This window comes from Dendrobates tinctorius, unplaced genomic scaffold, assembly GCF_039654945.1.
Source record: "Dendrobates tinctorius isolate UK_male_01 unplaced genomic scaffold, ASM3965494v1 ptg000030l, whole genome shotgun sequence".
NCBI lineage: Eukaryota > Metazoa > Chordata > Amphibia > Anura > Dendrobatidae > Dendrobates > Dendrobates tinctorius.
In genome coordinates, this window is record NW_027361698.1 from 17,990,257 (window position 1) to 18,013,909 (window position 23,653).

Below are 23,653 nucleotides of genomic sequence, written 5' to 3' on the forward strand. Positions count from 1 at the left end.
GATAATAAATATAGAGATAACAGATAGATATAGAGATAGCGTAAGATAGAAAGATATAGAGATAGGTAGATATAGATAATAGAGATAGCTAGATAGATAGACATAATAGATAGATATAGATATAGATATATATAGAGATAGATAGAAAGATAGATATAGAGATAGATGTAGAGATAGAAAGATATAGATAGAGATAGATATAGATAATAGATAGAGATAAATAGATAAAGATAGATAGATATAGAGATAGATATAGAGATAGAAAGATAGATAGATATACAGATAGATAGATATAGAGATAGAGATAAATAGATAGATAGATAGATAGAGAGAGAGATATAGAGAGAAATAGATATAGATATAGAGATAATAGATATATATATAGAGATAGATATAGAGAGAGATAGATACAGAGAAAAGATATAGAGATAAATAGATAAAGATAGATAGATATATAGATATAGATAGAAAGATAGATATAGAGATAGAGCGATAGATAGATATACAGAGAGATAGATATAGAGATAGATAGAGATATATAGATAGATAGCTATAGAGAGAGATATAGAGAGAAATAGATATAGATATAGAGATAGATATAGAGATAGATAGAGATAGATATATAGATATAGATATAAAGATAGATATAGAGATAGATATAGATATAGAGATAGAGCTATATATAGCGAGAGATATAGATATAGAGATAGATAGATACAGAGATAGATAACGGATAGATAAATAGATAGATAGGTATAGAGATAGATAGATATAGATATTAGATAGAGATATATATAGATAAAGATAGATAGATATAGATGGTAGCTAGATAGATAATAAATATAGAGATAATAGATATAGAGATAGAGTAAGATAGATAGATATAGAGATAGATAGATAGACATAATAGATAGATATAGAGATATATATAGATAGATATAGAGATAGATAGATAGATGTAGAGATAGAAAGATAGATATAAAGATAGAGCGATAGATATAGAAATAGATAGATATAGATAATAGATAGAGATAGAGATAGATAGATATAGATAATAGATAGAGATAGAAAGATAGATAGATATAAGAGAGATAGAGAGAGAGATATAGAGATAGATAGATAGATAGAGAGAGAGAGAGAGACAGATATAAAAAAAAAAAAAAAAAACACAATACTCACCTCTCCTCCTCGCTCCCACGCTGATCCCGGCTTCAGTGTCAGGAGCTGCCCCCTCTGCCAGACACACAGCGGGTGCGCGATGTAGTGATGTCATCGCGCACTGGCTGTGAGCCAGGAGCAGAGGGGCTGAGGGCGGCGCCGGCCCTGATTTACAGCTGTAGTCTGCAGAGCAGCTCACTGGGCTGGGGGCGGGGCCTCTGGGGGTGTGGAGACCTGAAATGATATTCACTGCTTCGCAGTGAATATTCATTTCTCTTTAGCAGCGGGGACAGGGGCTCCTGCCTCCTGACACCCGCTGCTGCTCCGCTGGCTCCCTGGAGCAGCGGGGGCCCTAGGCAACTGCTGGCCCTGTATGCCAGCAGGTGCCAGGGCCCACCAGATGCCAGGGCCCACCGGAGAATCCACCGGTTCTCCGGTGGGCCAGTCCGACACTGGTTGGCAGTGTGCAGTGACACTAGTCAAAAGTGAACATATTGGCCTGGTCAGGAAGGTGAGCACAGACTTCAGGGTGAAGGAGTTAAAGGGGTTGACCCATCTCAGCAAGTTATCACCCATCCACAGGATAGGTAATAACTTGCTGATCTTTGGGTTTTGCCTGCTCAGATCTCTACTTTGCAGCTATTTGATGGCCTCTTAGAATGGAGTGTCTCAATGTCTAGGAGATTTTCTTAGTACACCACTTAGCTATCTCCAAGAGTCTTAAAGATAATTCATTTTGCCATGATGCCCCTGTGTGGCCAGTGTTTCATTCTGATGGCGTATCTCACAGTCTTAAGGCCCCGTTACACATAGCATAACATCAGAGACAGTTTTGGTCAACAACCCCCAGTGCCCTTCCTCCTACCTGCCCTGCCCTCCTCCCCCAAAACCAACTTCTCCTCCATTACAGAAGATCGACTCTCCACTCTACTCTCAAGATCACATCTCACTACCTGTGCACTTGACCCGATCCCATCCCACTTCATCCCAAACCTCACCACAGTCTTCATCCCAACCCTAACCCATCTCTTCAACCTATCACTAACAACTGGTGTTTTCCCCTCAAGCTTTAAACATGCCTCAATCACACCTATCCTCAAAAAGCCCTCTCTTGACCCATCCCCTGTATCTAGCTATCACCCTATATCACTTCTCCCCTATGCCTCAAAACTACTGGAACAACACGTCCATCTTGAACTATCCTCCCACCTCTCTTCTTGCTCCCTCCTTGACTACTTGCAATCTGGCTTCCGGCCACAACACTCCACTGAAACTGCCCTAACTAAGGTCACCAATGACCTTCTAGCCGCCAAGGCCAAGCGACACTACTCTGTCCTCCTCCTGGACCTGTCCTCTGCCTTTGACACATTCCCTATTACTACAGACCCTCTCATCTCTTGGTATCACAGACTTGGCCCTATCTTGGATTGCGTCATATGTTGAGAGTTCATTTTTCCCTTCATCATTGAGGTCTGATGAACTCCCTCCTCTGGTGAAGGAAGGTAGTGAGGCTGATTACCAAACACTTGGGCAGCTAGATGATGACTGGGTGGCTGGAATTGAGGACTGGATATAAGGCTGCTGACGCCCTTCTTCCTGGCTGGTGATTTTCCTGCTGGATTCTTGGAGACTAGAGTTGAGCGATACCGTCCGATACTTCAAAGTATCGGATCGGAATGGATCGGCCGATCTTAAAAAAAAGTATCGGTATCGCCGATTCCGATACCGGAAGTCCCATTCAAGTCTATGGGACTTCCGGTATCGGAATAAGAAAAATCCTTTTTTTCCCTTGTACAGCCTTTCTGGGGTCTGTACGGGCCTTTCGGGGGGCTGTGCCGGCCTGCCAGGGGGTCTGTGCAGGCTCCGGTGGTCTGTGCCGGCCTGCCGGGGGGCTGTGCAGGCTCCGGTGGGCTGTGCCGGCCTGCCGGGGGGCTGTGCCGGCCTGCCGGAGGGCTGTGCAGGCTCCGGGGGGCTGTGCCGGCCTGCCGGGGGGCTGTGCCGGCCTGCCGGGGGGCTGTGCAGGCTTCGGGGGTCTGTGCAGGCATCGTCCGATGGGACTACAAGTCCCATCGGGCGATGCCTGCTACCATGACAGTGATTGACACATTAGCCAATGATGGGACAGTAGTAGTCCCATCATCCGGCTAATGTGTTGAATGTAAAAAAAAAAAAAAAATTACATGCTACATACATGCTACATACATACAACATGCATACTACATACATGCTACATTCATACTACATACTACATACATGCTACATTCATACTACATATATACTACATGCAACATACATACTACATATATACTACATGCATGCAACATGCATACTACATATATACTACATGCAACATACATACTACATATATACTACATGCATGCAACATGCATACTACATATATACTACATGCTACATACATACTACATATATACTACATATATACTACATACATACTACATATATACTACATGCATACTACATATATACTACATGCTACATACATACTACATATATACTACATACATACTGCATGCTACATACATACTACATGCTACATACATACCACATACATACTACATACATACTACATGCTACATATATACTACATATATACTACATGCTACATACATACTACATATATGCTACATACATACTACATACATACTACATGCTACATACATACTACATATATACTACATACATACTACATACACTCACTGGCCACTTTATTAGGTACACCTGTCCAACTGTGTGTTAAGACTTAATTTCTAATCAGCCAATCACATGGCGGCAACTCAGTGCATTTAGGCATGTAGACATGGTCAAGACAATCTCCTGCAGTTCAAACCGAGCATCAGTATGGGGAAGAAAGGTGATTTGAGTGCCTTTGAACGTGGCATGATTGTTGGTGCCAGAAGGGCTGGTCTGAGTATTTCAGAAACTGCTGATCTACTGGGATTTTCACGCACAACCATCTCTAGGGTTTACAGAGAATGGTCCGAAAAAGAAAAAAAATCCAGTGAGCGGCAGTTCTGTGGCCGGAAATGCCTTGTTGATGCCAGAGGTCAGAGGAGAATGGGCATACTGGTTCGAGCTGATAGAAAGGCAACAGTGACTCAAATTGCCACCCGTTACAACCAAGGTAGGCAGAAGAGCATCTCTGAACGCACAGTGCGTCGAACTTTGAGGCAGATGGGCTACAGCAGCAGAAGACCACACTGGGTACCACTCCTCTCAGCTAAGAACAGGCATCTGATGGCTACTTTCAGCAGGATAATGCGCCATGTCATAAAGCTCGAATCATCTCAGATTGGTTTCTTGAACATGACAATGAGTTCACTGTACTCAAATGGCCTCCTCAGTCACCAGATCTCAATCCAATAGAGCATCTTTGGGATGTGGTGGAACGGGAGATTCGCATCAGGGATGTGCAGCCGACAAATCTGCGCCAACTGTGTGATGCCATCATGTCAATATGGTCCAAAATCTCTGAGGAATGCTTCCAGCACCTTGTTGAATCTCTGCCACGAAGAATTGAGGCAGTTCTGAAGGCAAAAGGGGGTCCAACCCGTTACTAGCATGGTGTACCTAATAAAGTGGCCAGTGAGTGTACATACTACATGCATGCTACATACATACTACATGCTACATACATACCACATACATACTACATACATACTACATGCTACATACATACTACATATATACTACATGCATGCTACATACATACTGCATGCTACATGCATGCTACATACATACTACATACATACTACATGCTACATACATACCACATATATACTACATACATACTACATACAATACATTCATACAATACATACATAGACATACAGTACATATAACATAGAGTAACATACTTACCAATACTTGTCACATTGTTCCCCGAAGCCATTGTCTTTTACGGAATAAATATTAACATAACAAACCACAAAAATACTCACCCACGATCCGAAGCAGTCCACGAGTGTGTCCCACAACGATCTTGGGTAGAGAACTGCAGCATCAGCTGTTGCTGCCGTTCTCTACGGGCTGCAGGAATCCAATGACGGAAGGTAGGTATCCTTCCGCACTGTATTCCTCCGCCACTTAAAAAAAAAAAAGTCCCTAGTCTCACTTTATGCCATTGCTGTGTGGGAATTTCCCACGCAGCAATGGCATAAAGTGAGACTAGGGACTTTTTTTTTTTTAAGTGGCGGAGGAATACAGTGCGGAAGGATACCTACCTTCCGTCATTGGATTCCTGCAGCCCCTAGAGAACGGCAGCAACAGCTGATGCTGCAGTTCTCTACCCAAGATCGTCGTGGGACACACTCGTGGACTGCTTCGGATCGTGGGTGAGTATTTTTGTGGTTTGTTATGTTAATATTTATTCCGTAAAAGACAATGGCTTCGGGGAACAATGTGACAAGTATTGGTAAGTATGTTACTCTATGTTATATGTACTGTATGTCTATGTATGTATTGTATGAATGTATTGTATGTAGTATGTATGTAGTATATATGTGGTATGTATGTAGCATGTAGTATGTATGTAGTATGTATGTAGCATGCATGTAGCATGCAGTATGTATGTAGCATGCATGTAGTATATATGTAGTATGTATGTAGCATGTAGTATGTATGTAGTATGTATGTGGTATGTATGTAGCATGTAGTATGTATGTAGCATGCATGTAGTATGTATGTAGTATGTATGTAGTATATATGTAGTATGTATGTAGCATGTAGTATGTATGTAGTATGTATGTAGCATATATGTAGTATGTATGTAGTATGTATGTAGTATATATGTAGTATGTATGTAGCATGTAGTATGTATGTAGCATGCATGTAGTATATATGTAGTATGTATGTAGCATGTAGTATGTATGTAGCATGCATGTAGTATATATGTAGTATGTATGTAGCATGTAGTATGTATGTAGCATGCATGTAGTATGTATGTAGTATGTATGTGGTATGTATGTAGCATGTAGTATGTATGTAGCATGCATGTAGTATGTATGTAGTATGCATGTAGTATATATGTAGTATGTATGTAGCATGAAGTATGTATGTAGCATGCATGTAGTATATATGTAGTATGTATGTATGTAGTATGTATGTAGTATATATGTAGCATGTAGTATGTATGTAGCATGCATGTAGTATATATGTGTTATGTATGTAGTATGTATGTATATATGTGGTATGTATGTAGTATGTATGTAGTATGTATGTAGTATGTATGTGGTATGTATGTAGTATGTATGTAGCATTTAGCATGCATGTAGCATGCATGTAGTATGTATGTAGTATGTATGTGGTATGTATGTAGCATGTAGTATGTATGTAGCATGCATGTAGTATGTATGTAGTATGCATGTAGTATATATGTAGTATGTATGTAGCATGTAGTATGTATGTAGCATGCATGTAGTATATATGTAGTATGTATGTATGTAGTATGTATGTAGTATATATGTAGCATGTAGTATGTATGTAGCATGCATGTAGTATATATGTGTTATGTATGTAGTATGTATGTATATATGTGGTATGTATGTAGTATGTATGTAGTATGTATGTGGTATGTATGTAGTATGTATGTAGCATGCATGTAGTATGTATGTAGTATTTTTTTTTTTTTTTTTTTAACATTTAACACATTAGCCGGATGATGGGACTACTACTGTCCCATCATTGGCTAATGTGTCAATCACTGTCATGGTAGCAGGCATCGCCAGATGGGACTTGTAGTCCCATCGGACGATGCTTGCACAGACCCCCGGACATCAGCACAGCCCCCCGGCAGGCCGGCACAGCCCCCCGGCAGGCCGGCACAGCCCCCCGGCAGGCCGGTACAGACCCCCACAGGGTGCACAGACCACCGGCAGGCCGGCACAGCCCCCCAGCAGGCCGGTACAGACCCCCACAGGGTGCACAGACCACCGGCAGGCCGGCACAGCCGCCCGGCAGGCCAGTACAGACCCCGGGCAGTCCACACAGCCCCCCGGCAGGCCGGCAGAGACTCCCGGAAGGCCCAAAATGACGGCGCATCATGATGCGCACACACCGCGCATCATGATGATGTCAGGCTGTCAATCAACTTTGAACTTCCGATTCCGATGCCGACTTCCGATATTGAAAAAATATCGGAAGTCGGTATCGGAATTCCGATACAGCAAGTATCGGCCGATACCCGATACTTGCGGTATCGGAATGCTCAACACTATTGGAGACCAGTCTGATTCCTGCGTCTCAAAGCTAAGTTTTTCTGCTCTGCTTTGTACTCTTCAGTTTTGTCTTTGTTTTGCCTTGTTTTTTGGGAGTTCTGCCATCCCCGGCCCGGGGTGAGCTGAATTCCATTTTTGTCTCTGGTCTGTTGATCTTTTGCTCTGTCTTCAGAATATACCTGAGTGCTGATATAGTCTTTTGAAGCCTAGCGACTTCAGGGCCTGTTTTTCCTATCAGTCGGTTGGCTCATTTTGATAGGGTTTTTGCGGATGGCAGACAGCAGCTTTCCTATCCTGTCCTATGTAGTTAGCTTGGGCCCCATCATTTGCTCAACCTATCTTTCTATCTGTATTAGTGTTTTCATCTTGCTTCACCGTCATTATATGTTGGGGGCTGCCTATTGCTTTGGGGTCTGCTCTGGGGCAATTTAGTTTTTCCCCTTTCTGTCTTTAGGGTATGTAGTTCTCCGGCTGTGATCAAGGGGTCTAGGGCACCGTAGGAACCCCCCACGGCTACTGCTAGTTGTTGTGGCTAGGTTCAGGGGTCTGCAATCCGATAGCTGCCAACCTCTCTGGTTTTTCTGGACTTAGCTGGTATTTTGTTTTTTCCTCCTTCGGTGACTCATCATAACAGAATCACCAGCCATACCGCAGATCCTAGGGTACTCAATAGCAGGAGAGAATTGTAAGAAAAGGGAAAAAAGGAAAAAAAAAGTGTCAGAATTTTTTTTTTTGTGTGTGCATATTTTTTCCTCTATATCTCTGAGGCCGTAAGGGGAATTTTTGTCTCAATGGAGATGAAGCAATTGTCTGATCGTGTGGAGCAGCTGACTGCTGAAGTGCGGGGAATTTCCACCTATCTTGCTCATTCACATGCTGCTGAACCAAAGATTCCCACTCCTGATGTGTTTTTTGGGGATCGGTCTAAATTCTTGAATTTCAAGAATAATTGTAAATTATTTTTTGCCTTGAAGCCTAACTCGTCGGGGAACTCCGCGCAACAGGTTAAAATTGTCATCTCTTTGCTGCGCGGCGATCCCCAGGATTGGGCGTTTTCTTTGAAACCTGATAATCCTATTCTGAATAATGTGAATGCATTTTTTCAAGCCTTGGGGTTGTTGTATGATGAACCTAATGCTATTGATCAGGCTGAAAAGACCCTGTTGGCATTAAGCCAGGGTCAGGATTCGGCAGAGTTGTACTGTCAAAAATTCCGAAAGTGGGCGGTCCTTACTACCTGGAATGATGGTGCCTTGGCAGCCCTCTTTTGGAAGGGTTCGTCAGAAACTGTAAAAGATACTATGGTGGGATTTCCTATTCCCTCTGGTCTTGACGATTCTATGTCTTTAGCCATTCAGGTGGATCGGCATTTACGTGAACGCAAAACTACATGAGAGATGTTGCCACCTGTTGAACAAATGTCTGAACCTGTGCAATGTGATAGAGTTTTGTCTAGGGCGCAACGTCAGGAGGTCAGAAGGCGTAATAAGCTGTGTTTTTTTTGTGGAAATGCCACGCATATTATTTCTGTCTGCCCTAAACGAGAGAAACGTTGTGCACACACGTTTTCTGTGGGTGGTGTTCAACCTAAGTTTCTTCTGGCAATTGCTCTGAACCTGATGGACTTGGATTTTGCTAAACGTTGTGGATTTCCTATGACACCTCTGCGGACGCCTATCCCTTTGAGGGGTATTGATGCTACTCCTTTGGCGAAGAATAAACCTCAGTTTTGGACCCAGGTGGTAATGCGGGTCGCCCCAGACCATCAAGAAAATTGCAGATTTTTGGTGTTGCATAATTTGCATGATACCATTGTTCTGGGGTTTCCCTGGTTGCAAATCCATAATCCAGTTCTGGATTGGAAATCTTTGTCTGTGGTGAGTTGGGGTTGTCGGTGTGCCCTTAGTGATGCTCCTGTTTTCTCCACCTCTCCCCAGTCACATGATGTTCCTGACTATTTGGCTGACTTTTATGATGTATTTAGTGAGAATCAGTCTGTGTCTTTGCCTCCTCATAGGAGTTATGACTGTGCAATTGAGCTGAACCCAGGGTGTAAATTCCCCAAGGGTCGGCTTTTCAATTTATCTGTACCCGAGCACGAGGCTATGCGATCCTATATTAAGGAGGCATTGGAGAAGGGTCATATTAGACCATCCTCTTCACCCTTAGGTGCTGGGTTTTTTTTCGTGGCTAAAAAGGATGGTTCATTAAGGCCTTGTATTGACTATCGTGCCCTCAACAAAATTACTGTTAAATATCAGTATCCGTTACCCCTAATTTCTGATCTATTCTCCAGAGTTAAAGGTGCTTGCTGGTTTACCAAGCTTGACCTCAGGGGGGCGTATAATCTTATTCGCATTAAGCATGGGGATGAATGGAAGACGGCGTTTAATACTCCGGAGGGACATTTTGAGTACCTGGTGATGCCTTTTGGGCTCACTAATGCCCCTTCTGTCTTCCAGTGCTTCAAGAACAATATATTCCGAGACTTTGTGGATAAATTTTTGATTATCTATCTGGATGATATTTTGATCTTCTCCAAGTATTAGGACTCTCATGTGGAACATGTTCGGACTGAGTTCCGGATTTTGAGGGAGAATTCCCTGTATGTCAAGGGATCGGAATGCCTTTTTGGGGTACAGAGGATTTCATTTTTGGGATTTATTTTGTCTCCGTCAACTATTGAAATGGACCCGGCCAAGGTACAGGCCATTTATGATTGGGTTCAGCCCACTTCTTTGAAGGCCCTCCAGAAGTTTTTGGGTTTTGCTAATTTTTATCGGAAATTTATAGCTAATTTTTCTGGTATTGCCAAGCCATTGACGGATTTGACTAGGAAGGGTGCTGATGTGCTGAATTGGTCTCCGGAGGCTGTTTCTTCCTTTCAGGAGCTGAAGCGAAGATTCACTTCTGCTCCGGTTTTGCGGCAACCTGATGTCTCACTCCCATTTCAGGTGGAGGTGGACGCTTCTGAGATTGGTGCAGGAGCGGTGTTGTCCCAAAAAGATCCTGTGACATCTAAAATGAATCCTTGTGCTTTCTTTTCCCGAAAGTTCTCCCCATCCGAACGTAACTATGATGTGGGGAATCTGGAACTGTTGGCCATGAAATGGGCATTTGAGGAGTGGAGACATTGGTTGGAGGGAGCCAAACACCAAGTCGTGGTCCTTACTGACCACAAGAATTTGATTTACCTGGAGTCGGCCAAGCGCTTGAATCCTAGACAGGCTAGGTGGGCCTTGTTTTTCACACGTTTTGATTTTGTGGTCTCTTTTATTCCTGGCACTAAGAATGTCAAGGCAGACGCCCTCTCTAGGAGTTTCCTTGCTGATTCTCCTGTTGTGACTAAGCCTGCTACCATCTTAGGCGAGGGGGTAGTTCTTTCTGCCATCTCGCCCGATTTGAGACGTGCTCTGGAAGAGTTTCAGGAGGACAAACCTGAGCGTTGTCCCAGTGGAAAGTTGTATGTTCCTGACCAGTGGAGGAAGAGAGTGATGTCTGAAGTTCATTGCTCTGCATTGGCTGGTCATCCAGGTATTTTTGGTACTAGAGATCTGGTGAGTTGGTCTTTTTGGTGGCCCGCCTTGTCTCATGATGTCAGGAATTTTGTGCAGTCCTGTGGGAATTGCTCCTGGTCTAAACCTTGTTCTCGCTCTAGTGGCTTGTTGATGCCTTTGCCGGTGCCCAGGAGGCCATGGACCCATATTTCAATGGATTTTATCTCTGATATGCTTGTCTCTCAGAGAATGACTGTTATTTGGGTGATTTGTGATAGATTCTCTAAGATGGTCCATCTTGTACCATTCCCTAAGTTGCCATCTTCCTCTGAGTTGGTGCCCTTGTTTTTGCAACAGGTGGTTCGCTTGCATGGGATTCCTGAGAACATTTATCTGACAGAGGAGTTCAGTTTGTGTCTAGATTTTGGAGGACTTTCTGTTCCAAGCTGGGAATTCAGTTGTCCTTCTCCTCTGCGTTTCACCCTCAGACCAATGGGCAGACGGAGAGAACAAACCAGACTTTGGAGTCGTATTTGAGATGTTTTATTTCTGCCGATCAGGATGATTGGGTTTCATTTTTGCCCTTGGCCGAATTTGCTTTAAATAATAGAGCTAGTTCTGCCACTTTGATGTCACCTTTTTTTTGTAACTTTGGTTTTCACCCTCGATTTTCTTCAGGGCAGGTGGAGCCTTCTGCCTGCCCAGGTGTTGACACTGTGGTGAAGAGAATGCACCAGATCTGGGACCAAGTAGTGGATAAGTTGTCTCTCTCCCTGGAAAAGGCCCAGCGGTTTTCCAACTGGCGTAGGACCGTTGGTCCCCAGTTTAAGGTGGGTGATATGGTTTGGTTGTCATCAAAAAATATCGCTATGAAGTTGGCTTCTCCTAAGTTTAAGCCTAGATTTATTGGACCTTACAAGATTTTGGAGATTATTAATACGGTCTCTTTTCGGTTGGCTCTTCCTGTCACATTAAAAATTCATAATGTGTTTCATAAGTCCTTGTTGAAGAGGTTTGTTGAACCAGTAGTTCCTGTGGTGGCACCTCCTGACCCTATATTGGTTGAAGGTAACATGGAATATGAGGTAGAGAAGATACTGGATTCCCGTCTGGCTAGACAGAGACTCCAGTATTTGGTTAAGTGGAAGGGTTATGGTCAGGAGGATAATTCCTGGGTCTCTGCCTCTGATATTCATGCCGAAAGATTGGTGCGTGCCTTTCATCGGGCTCACCCGGATCGCCCTGGTGGCATGGATGAGGGTTCGGTGACCCCTCCTCAAGGGGGAGGTACTGTTGTGAGTTCATTTTTCCCTTCATCATTGAGGTCTGATGAACTCCCTCCTCTGGTGAAGGAAAGTAGTGAGGCTGATTACCAAACACTTGGGCAGCTAGATGATGACTGGGTGGCTGGAATTGAGGACTGGATATAAGGCTGCCGACGCCCTTCTTCCTGGCTGGTGATTTTCCTGCTGGATTCTTGGAGACCAGTCTGATTCCTGCGTCTCAAAGCTAAGTTTTTCTGCTCTGCTTTGTACTCTTCAGTTTTGTCTTTGTTTTGCCTTGTTTTTTGGGAGTTCTGCCATCCCCGGCCCGGGGTGAGCTGAATTCCATTTTTGTCTCTGGTCTGTTGATCTTTTGCTCTGTCTTCAGAATATACCTGAGTGCTGATATAGTCTTTTGAAGCCTAGCGACTTCAGGGCCTGTTTTTCCTATCAGTTGGTTGGCTCATTTTGATAGGGTTTTTGCGGATGGCAGACAGCAGCTTTCCTATCCTGTCCTATGTAGTTAGCTTGGGCCCCATCATTTGCTCAACCTATCTTTCTATCTGTGATAGTGTTTTCATCTTGCTTCACCGTCATTATATGTTGGGGGCTGCCTATTGCTTTGGGGTCTGCTCTGGGGCAATTTAGTTTTTCCCCTTTCTGTCTTTAGGCTATGTAGTTCTCCGGCTGTGATCGAGGGGTCTAGGGCACCGTAGGAACCCCCCACGGCTACTGCTAGTTGTTGTGGCTAGGTTCAGGGGTCTGCAATCCGATAGCTGCCAACCTCTCTGGTTTTTCTGGACTTAGCTGGTATTTTGTTTTTTCCTCCTTCGGTGACTCATCATAACAGTCATACCTAGCAGACCGGACATTCAGCGTCTTCCATTCGCACACCACCTCCTCACCGCGCCCCCTATCCGTCGGAGTCCCGCAAGGTTCAGTCCTAGGGCCCCTGCTCTTCTCCGTTTACACCTTCGGCCTCGGACAGCTCATAGAATCTCATGGCTTTCAGTATCATCTCTATGCTGATGACACACAGATCTACATCTCTGGATCAGATATCACCTCCCTACTAAACAGAATCCCTCAATGTCTGTCTGCTATTTCATCCTTCTTCTCTCCGCTAGATTTCTAAAACTTAATATGGACAAAACAGAATTAATCATCTTTCGCCCATCTCACGTGACCCCCCCAACAGACCTATCCATTAAAGTAAACGGCTGCCCACGCTCTCCAGTCCCACAAGCTCGCTGCCTCGGGGTTATCCTTGACACTGATCTCTCCTTCAAACCACATATCCAAGCCCTTTCCGCTTCCTGCTGACTTCAACTCAAAAATATTTCACGGATCCGTACATTCCTCAACCAAGAATCTGCAAAAACCCTAGTCCATGCCCTCATCATCTCCCGCCTTGACTACTGCAACCTCCTGCTCTGTGGCCTCCCCTCTAACTCTCTCGCACCCCTCCAATCTATTCTTAACTCTGCTGCCCGGCTAATCCATCTGTCCCCCCGCTATTCCCCGGCCTCTCCCCTCTGTCAATCCCTGCACTGACTCCCCATTACCCAAAGACTCCATTTCAAAACCCTAACCATGACATACAAAGCCATCCACAACCTGAGTCCTCAGTACATCTGTGACCTAGTCTCCCGGTACTTACCTGCACAAAACCTTCGATCCTCACAAGATCTCCTTCTGTACTCCCCTCTTATCTCCTCTTCCCACAATCGCATACAAGATTTCTCCCGCGCATCCCCTCTAATCTGGAACTCTCTACCACAACATATCAGACTCTCGCCTACCATGGAAACCTTCAAAAAGAACATGAAGACCTACCTCTTCCGACAAGCCTACAACTTGCAGTAACCACCGATCCACCAAACCGCTGCATGACCAGCTCTACCCTCGCCTACTGTATCCTCACCTCCGTTGTAGATTGTGAGCCCTCGCGGGCAGGGTCCTCTCTCATCCTGTACCAGTCGTGACTTGTATTGTTTAAGATTACTGTACTTGTATGTATTATGTATACCCCTCCTCACATGTAAAGCGCCATGGAATAAATGGCGCTATAATAATAAATAATAATAATAGCGATCTCGCTAGCGAGATCGCTGCTGAGTCACAATTTTTGTGACACAACAGCGATCTCACCAGCGAGATCGCTGTGTGTGACAGCGATCAGCGACCAGCCCCCCTGCCGGTATCGCTGATCGCTGTAGGAAAGCCAAGGACTTTTCTTTGGTCGCTGGTCTCCCACTGGCCAGCAAGCATCACTGTGTGTGACAGGCGGGAGACCAGCGATCAGCTGTTAACCAGCGTACACATCGGGTATCCAACCCGATGTGTACGTTAGTTACCAGCGCACGTTCCTTGGATACCCGATGTGTACATTAGTTACCAGCTCCCTGCATCAGCGCGCTGGTAACTAATGAACACAGCGACGCTGCACGCTCGGCGTCGCTGTGCTGATCGCTGGTGAAGCTGTCTGTTTGACAGCTCACCAGCGATCACATAGCGACTTACCAGCGATCCTGACACATTGATATCGTTGTCGGGATCGCTGGTGAGTCAATTGTGACGGGGCCTTTACTTTTGAGCTGGGACAACCACTTTGAATGACAACTTTATCGTACTGCTGGAGGCTTGAGCCCCCGTTACAAGTTTTGTGACGCAACAGTGATCTCACCAGCGAGATCGCTGTGTGTGACACCTATCAGTGATTGGCCCCCCTGCCGGGTATCGCTAATCGTGCTTGAATGCCCTGGACTTTTTTTTGATCGTTGGTGTCCTGCTGGCCAGCACGCATCGCTGCGTGTGGCAGGCAGGAGAGCAGCGATCAGCGCGCTTCCAGCTCATATCCAAGGTAAACAGCAGGTTTCTAAGCGCCGCTCGGCGCTTAGAAACCCTCTGTGTACCTTATATACCAGCGGGCTAGTGCAGGGAGCTGGTAACCAAGGTAAACAGTGGGCTTCTAAGTGCCGCACAGCGCTTAGAAACCCGATGTCTACCTTGGTTACCAGCTCCCTGCACCAGCACGCTGGTATCTAAGGTACACAGAGACGCGCACGCTCGTTGTCACTGGTGCTGATCGCTGGTGAAGCTGCCTGTTAGAATTAGTTTTAATATTTTAAAATATCTTTCACATTTTAATAAAAAAATAAACAAATTAAAATTACATGTATGTAATGAACCTTATATTAACTACATGAGACATTCTTCTAAACAGTTTTCCGGCCTTGGGGTACTATATGTGACTGCAGATTTATGGGTCCTCACAGCGCATTACTGCGCATTGTGCGGATTCTCCAATGCCGTTGATGGGTGTGGAGGATGAGTGACCGCAAGTATGTAATTTGCATACTGTTGGCCACATTACGACTAGGCTTGTCTAGCCTCGCTCAATAGACTTGCATTGACCAAGACCTCGTATGTCTATTCGGCACATAACCGCATGTATGCAAATCAGATGCTTGCGGTCACTCTCCCGCTGCTTCCAGTGACAACTTCGGAGAATCCTCACACCGTGCAGTGCAGATTTGGATTTCTTTTTCCCTTAATAATAAAGACGTTCATTTAATAACTGCATTTTTTGTTTATCTCTGGCTAATATTTAAATTTGTTTGGCGATCTGAAACATTTAAGTGTGACAAACATGCAAAATAAAAAGAAATCAGGGTGCAAACACTTTTTCACACAACTGTATGTAATAACCTTATGCCCATTATGAGGTAGAGCATGTTTAGGTATCTGAAGTGTGATACTGTTATTTTGTGGAATGCAGCACACACACAAAGGGTTAAAACTCCTCACTGAGCTGGTTGCTTGGAAGCTAGGTTGGTGGATGGAATTTAGTGTACCAAAACTGCACAAAGGGTAGAGTTCAGTTGGCGATCAGCTAGAGTCAAGCCAGAATGCATGAATGGGAACTATTCCCCCGTTCCAGTGGGCCATATAGTGACAGACTAACCTAAAGAAAACAAATAGGATAGCCTGAGGGCTAGCACCCAAAGGGCAGAAGGAATTCCCTGTTCCTCCAGAGTACACTTAATGGAAACAGTACACCATGAAAGCAGGAGGAATACGGGTCTGGAGGTTGGTTCCCCATAACATGGATTGGAATACAGGCATCTTAGAAAACAATGAAGGTTAGAGGGAGCAGGGATGTTGGGATCCTCTGGGGAACACCACCCTAGTGTGATGGAAAAACTCCATTGTGTCTGCCTGGACAGCAGGATAGGCTTGTGACTGCACTTGCTGTTTATCACACCTCACTAGTGCTATTTCCTGTATCTGCCACCATATACCTGTCTTTTGCAACTTTGGTCATCGGAAACATGTAATACCATCTATGACTTTGTACTGTTTTGACTGTTGTGTAAGTAAAGTTTCACCTGGGTACTGTTTAAACTGCCTGCTGACTCTCCTGTCTCCCTCCACCACACCAACACCACGGGGAACGCCACCAATCACTGTAGCGATGAGGGGACAGTACTACTTGCCCACATTCGAACAGCCAAGTGCCTATTTCTCTGCCCTGGAGTGCGAGGCATCAGACACAGCCACCAACCCCTTGTGACAGAAAAAGGATCCAACTGGTTTCCATAAGCTCTGTGTCACATATAGCCACAATAAGAATTGCACCAATAGTGCTTTAATTGGTGCCTCCTACTGTATCAGATATGCTAATTAGGGTGATCACTGGTGAAGAGGCTCAATGCACTGTCTCACCCACTGGTTTTGCATGCCCCCACCTCCCTAAATGATGATTGACAGTACTGACTTGCCTGAATTTTCTCTACAAACTGTGCTTACACATGACAAGCCTTCCGGATCAGTCAGCAGTGAGGGATTCAAAATGTGTAAAACCAGTGAGCGGAATAGTGCATTGAGCCTCTTGGCCACAAACTTTATTTTCTGCAGAACATAGACAGCGATTAGAACACTAAAGGTGCATTTTGTTGTAGGGCCTATGTCCCCCACATGACTATGTGCTTAGTTTATTCTGTCAGTTTGGACTGACAAACTTCCTTTAAGCATTAATGAACAATGGTACGGAAAGAAAACTTGAAAACATGGGCAGAAAACATTTATGCAATATATATGGTTATACAGTGATACATTTGTATTAACAGTAGATTACTGTAACTTTGTCAATTTCGTATTTGATCAAACTAAAATAGAACAAATTTGTTTGACCAATTTTATTATTGTAGTAGTTTTTCTTATGATTTTTTTGAGTAAAACCAGGAATGGAATCAAAAGAAGGAGAAGTATGAAGTAACAACAGATATTTTTGTGTGGCTCAAATAATACACACAAATAATAATAAGGTATAATAACCAGTCTCATCGCCATTCTTCCAATAGTTATACATCTTTGATTGTATCTCAGATGCTCACACAAGCCTGGGGGTCTACATTCTTCTTAGATGAGCAGGCCCTTGAGACTTTTAGATCTTCTGACCTCTTACCACCCTAATGATAAGAAGAGGTCAACTCATGGGAACAAGTAGATAAAATATCAAGACCATGTGCATTAAAGTTTATGGGTTTGTGCTTTTAAGTTTATGGGTTGTATGTCTTAGAGCACTCTTTAAAAAAAGACTTCCAGATGTGTAAATGAATTGTTTCCTGTTGGATTTAAAGAATGAGACATTTATAAACATTTCTTGAAGAGAAGGTGCCATCAAAAATAAAAAAAAATTTCAGCAACTGAAAAATTGTAAAGTATTAATGTTTTAATTTTGTTAAAAAATATTATTTGTTTTTAAATAAGTAAAATATAAAAAATAATTTTAAAAGGTTTGGTATTTCCACTTTTAAACACTTGGGGGATTAGCTGCTGAAATTTGATATGAAAATAGCTCACGACTGCAGTAAAAGTGGGCAGTGTCTGCTGACAAATGTGTGAGGTCACTGTTCCTTGCCACTTATGGGTGTTCATAAAAAGATAAGAAAGGATGAAGTTTAACATCACAGTGAGGAACCGTTTTGTTGGTGACTGCCAGTGATACTGACAAGTAGACAGTGTCACCGATGACGGCCGGCATCACAGATTCTGTTAGTTGTTGCTGCTCGCTGTATCATAAGTTAGGGTTAGACAAGCAAACTGTAACACACACACATTGGGATTATTCGCAGCACATGGTACACTATACGTATCTAGATACAGGGCTCAGTGTAGTGTATCGCATTATGGGATTAGATACAGAATTCTGGGGCATCATATCACACATGGGAGTTGATACAGCAGTCTGGGGTGTATTACATGATGGGATTAGAAACAGCGGTCTGGGGCGTATTGCACATGATGGGATTAGATACAGTGGTCTGGGGAGTATCATACATGATGGGATTAGATACAGATGTCTGGGGAGTATCACACATGTTGGGATTAGATACAGCAATTTGGGGAGTATCACACATGATGGGATTAGATACAGTGGTCTGGGGAATATCACACATGTTGGGATTAGATACAGCAGTCTGGGGAGTATCTCACATGATGGGATTAGATAAAGTGGTCTAGGGAGTATCACACATGATGGAATTAGATATATTTTCACTTTATATTGTATTTCGTACTTGAAGCTGCCACCATCCGACCTCTCCTACTATACAAAGCAAAATACACATGCATGCTCAAACAAATAGGAAAATAGACATGCACACTTATACACATAGGAAAATAGACAGGAAAATACACATGCACACTCACTTAGTCTAAGTTCACACTTGAGTATGGCAGGTCTGTGTATGGCTCCATACGTCCTCCTTTAAGCTCCGCCTACACTCCACCTACTTCCACATGCATCCTGCATACCTATCTTTAACATTTGGTATACAGGGACATGCATTGTATGTGGATGCATCCGCATGCGGCGTTTTGATGTGCCTTCCGAACGCACAGAAATGCAACATGTTGCGTTCCCGTGCGGTTGGCGGGCACATCAAAATGCCGCATGCGGATATATCCGCAAACAACGCGTGTTCCTTCATACCCAATGTTAAAGATAGGTATGCAGGATGCATGTGAAAGTAGTTGGAGCATAGGCGAAGCTTGAGGGAGGACGTACACAGCCATACACAGACCAGCCATACACAGACCAGCCATACACAGACCAGCCATACGCAAGTGTGAACTTAGCCTTATACCGGAAAATTCACATGTACACTCATACACACAGGAAAATACACATGCATACTCATACACACAGGAAAACACACATGCACGCTCATACACACGGGCAAATGCACATACACGCTAATAGACATGCACACGCATACACACAGGAAAATGCTTATGAACGCTCATACACACAGGAAAATACACATGTACGCTCCCACACAGTAAAAAAAGATATGTTGAGACTTTTGTTAGTGAGGTAAAAGTAACATTCTTGTAATTCCCCATTTTAGTCTTTCTGCCCTCCTGCTGTAATCCCTGCTCACTCTCCTGCACTCCAGGTGTCAGCATCCTCACTGTCTCCCCGTCACCTTTACTCCATTACTAACCAGAATTTTATCTCTGCTGGCTGTGAATTCAGCTTACCAGAGATCTTTGGGATTGTGTGCGAATGGGTGAGGCAGTGGCAGGAACAGAGCAGGAGAGAGGGCAGCGTGTGAGGAGCAGGGGATGTCTGCTCAGGATACATAGTGCAATGCAAGGAGTAGAAGGACAGAGGAGCACGAAGGTAAGTCACCTGCACTCACTGCTCTCTGTCCTCCAGCTCCAGGGAGCACTTATATCCTCTTCTGTCCACCATCTCCAATGTCTAAGCTTGTCCAACTCATAACACAGGACCTGTTATGCCGGAAGTGAACAGAACAGCTTCTGACATAACAGGGCCTGCGATAGAGTGCAAGTGGAGCTTAGCGGATAGCTCTAGGATATAATAAAATGGCGCCTGGCCACATCTACAGCTGTCTTTTGGACAGCCCATGTAGTTGTGCCCAGTTCACAGCTGATGTGGCTGTAATGGAAGAGCTAGACACCGGTCGGACGCCGATCCTCCTATGCCCAGGGGATGTCTTAATTGCAGACTGTAAGTGTCATGCAGCAACCCATACATACATGCAAAGTAAAAAGGCAGCACCCAGTGGCTACATTAAAACATTATAAAAAAAAAAGCCATAAATCCTATTTAGTACAATATTTGCTAAAACAACATATTTTGCAACATCCTTTTTTTGTAAATAATATAAAAATGTGGCACCTTCCCTTTAAACTCCTGCTATGGCCCTCAAGAGAGTTTTCATTCAATGAGTATCTTTTATTTACAGAGGCAAAGAAGATCCAATTAAAGAGTTACAGGCCTAACCTGTAGTGACGTTTAATTGGCTAGATATATATCGTAGATAAATCGATAGATTGATCAATATGTTATAATATGAGGTTATCTAAAAAATGTTCTCTCTTTCAGGTACCAGATACACACAGGTCTTCAACATTCCATAATTCGTCCTTCTCAGCCAAACTGTTTGCCACTGGACAACCTGACGTTACCCCAGAAACTAAAGAGCGTTGGATACGCAACCCATATGGTTGGAAAATGGCACCTGGGGTTTTATCGCAAGGAATGCATGCCAACACATAGAGGGTTTGATTCTTTCTTTGGATCACTTTTGGGAAGTGGGGATTACTATAACCATTATAAATGTGACAGCCCAGGTACATGTGGATATGACTTGTATGAAAATGATAATGCAGCTTGGGAACATGACCGTGGTATTTATTCTACCGAAATGTACACTCAAAGAGTACATGACATTTTGGCCAGCCACAATCCAAAGAAGCCTTTATTTCTTTATATTGCTTACCAAGCTGTGCACTCTCCTTTACAAGCGCCTGGAAATTATTTAGAAAATTATAAGTCAATAACTAACATTAACAGGAGAAGATACGCTGCCATGCTGTCATGCTTAGATGAAGCGGTTAACAATATTACCAATGCATTACATAAATATGGCTTCTATGAGAACAGCATCATTATTTATTCCTCGGACAATGGTGGACAGCCAATGGCGGGAGGCAACAATTGGCCTCTCCGTGGAAGCAAGGGAACTTATTGGGAAGGTGGTATACGTTCTGTTGGCTTTGTCCATAGCCCATTTTTAAAAGTCAGTGGCCACATCTGTAGAGAACTAATCCATATAACAGACTGGTTTCCAACACTAGTTACTTTGGCTGGTGGTGAAATAGGGGAGGACATGAAACTAGATGGCTATGACATATGGGAAACAATAAGCGAAGGAAAACGTTCCCCAAGAATCGATATCCTACACAATATAGATCCTATGTATACCAAGGCAAGAAATGGCTCCTGGACTGCTGGCTTTGGCATTTGGAATACTGCTATACAATCTGCTATTAGAGTAAACCAGTGGAAACTACTAACGGGAAACCCTGGCTATGGTGATTGGGTGCCTCCTCAAAGTTTTACCAACATTGGACTTAATCGCTGGCACAATGAACGTGTGTCTCTCACAAATGGAAAATCTTTGTGGCTTTTTAACATAACTGCCGACCCGTATGAAAGGATTGATTTGTCTGAAAAGTACCCAGATGTAGTAAAGCAGTTGCTTAAAAGACTTGCACAGTTCAACAAATCTGCAGTCCCAGTAAGATATCCCCCAAAGGATCCAAGGAGCAACCCTAAACTTAATGGAGGAGTTTGGGGTCCTTGGTACAAGGAAAGTAAAAAACAGAAAAAGACTAACAAAAAATCTAAGAAAAAGAAGGACAAAAAGAATGCCAAGCATCATAAACAGTATTCTGGGTGTCATCCTTCTTTGTCCAATTCATAACACAAAGATCAATTGCAAGACAATTAGTGGTCTACTGTACAAGAAATTGTCACGTGAACTGGCAGTGTGTTCATACTGTATAGCACCTTGTACTGTACACAGTGCAATATTCCATTGTTGCTGGTATATTTTCTCCATGTGCCATACACCATGACTGATTTTTTCAAGATTTATGGTTTTCTTGCTGTTTAGAAATTTCACATTGAAATTAAAAACTGTTATATGATTCAAAATGCTACAAAACTGAATTAAAATGAAGTCCTCCATGTATATTTAATATGTGAATATGATCAATGTTATAAATATTCAATGAGAAGTTATGAAAATAGAAACTAATGCTGGTGTCCTAGAGTTCATCTAAAATGTCGAGTCATTTTATAACAGTTATAAATTTCATTTTTCTTCTCCAAAGTCGATTGCTGAAATTCATATTAGAATTCATAAATACTAGAGATCAGTGAGACTTGGAAAATTCACTTCACAGGTATTTCTCGAACAATCAGATTTCCTATTACATGTTAAAGTATGGGGTTCTCTTAAAGGGCTTGTCCGGCCTTAGGCTACTCTATGTGACTGCAGACTTGTGATTCAAGTGCGCTATGAGGATTCTCTGGTGTCAGCATCGGGAGTGATGAGCTTGTGACTGCATGTATGTAATCATGTGCCAACTAGACGTGTGTTACCTTTACTCAATGCAAGTGTAGTGATCGAGGCCATTCATGTCTATTTGGAATGTGGCTGGATGTATGCAAATCACATACTTGCATTCATATGACCACCCTCTCCCCGTGCCAGACTCAGAGAATCCTCACAGCGTACAGTGCGTGCGATGTGTGAATTCACAAGTCTGTAGTCACATAGAGTAACTGCGGACTTGTAGCCTAAAGCGAGACAATCCTTTTAAGTTAGTGATCTGATATCCAAATGCCTGACCCAAATAAATCTATAAGTAAAGCTATAACATTAATATATTGGACAGAAATATGCTTTGAGATCCTCTGCTTCACTATATGGTATATACAACTGTTCACATAAACTATATGAGGTACTATATATATAGTATGTTCATTTAGTCTTTACACTGTTTGGGGTTTTTTGGGGGGTTCATTTTTGATGATGTATCATTCAAAGGAGACTGGCTTACCTACCTAAACATTTGCACTTTATTGTAAATATTGGATGGGGTTCCCTGTTATAGTTTATAAAAAGTTGAGTAACTTCGCTTTACTTTTTAACCATTCTCTAAAATGCATTCTCATCCACAGCTACACTCACCATCTGATTCTTTCTATGGAGTAAATATAAACTGTAAAATGGAAATGATAAAAAAGTAAGTGTTATCAGAGAAGCATATCACAAAAAAGTAATAAGCACACAATGCATATTGTTATCTACAGAATTTTAATAATTATTTTATGTTCATCTGTGAGTGCATTAAATTGAATATGCGCGATTGAGTACTTTTTGAAATTATTCCTATGAGGTTTTTTTTACATCAGTTATCACTCATGCTGATAGAATAATGAAGTCTTATACAATCAGTATGTTATGCAGAGTTATTAAAGCGGTAATATAATAGTTCTTTCCTATCAATTCCAATCAGGTATTTATGCATCAGGTCTAACGACGCTCAAACATCTGCGAATATCTTTAGTTACCTCCAGATAAAGACTCATCAGTAATTTTCCTGTGTCACC

The 23,653-nt window shown here is 43.0% G+C and overlaps 1 protein-coding gene across 3 annotated transcripts in view; it reads left to right on the plus strand.

Annotated features, from left to right (window-relative positions):
- Positions 1-23,413, plus strand: part of ARSJ (arylsulfatase family member J) — a 251,939-nt gene extending 228,526 nt beyond the window's left edge. For all 3 annotated transcript variants that reach the window (XM_073571879.1, XM_073571877.1, XM_073571878.1), the window contains one exon: positions 20,573-23,413. In XM_073571879.1, coding sequence (XP_073427980.1) covers positions 20,573-21,956 — 1,384 coding nt within the window. In that variant the 3' untranslated portion in view covers positions 21,957-23,413. The remainder of the gene's footprint in view (positions 1-20,572) is intronic.
- The last annotated feature ends 240 nt before the right edge of the window (positions 23,414-23,653 follow it).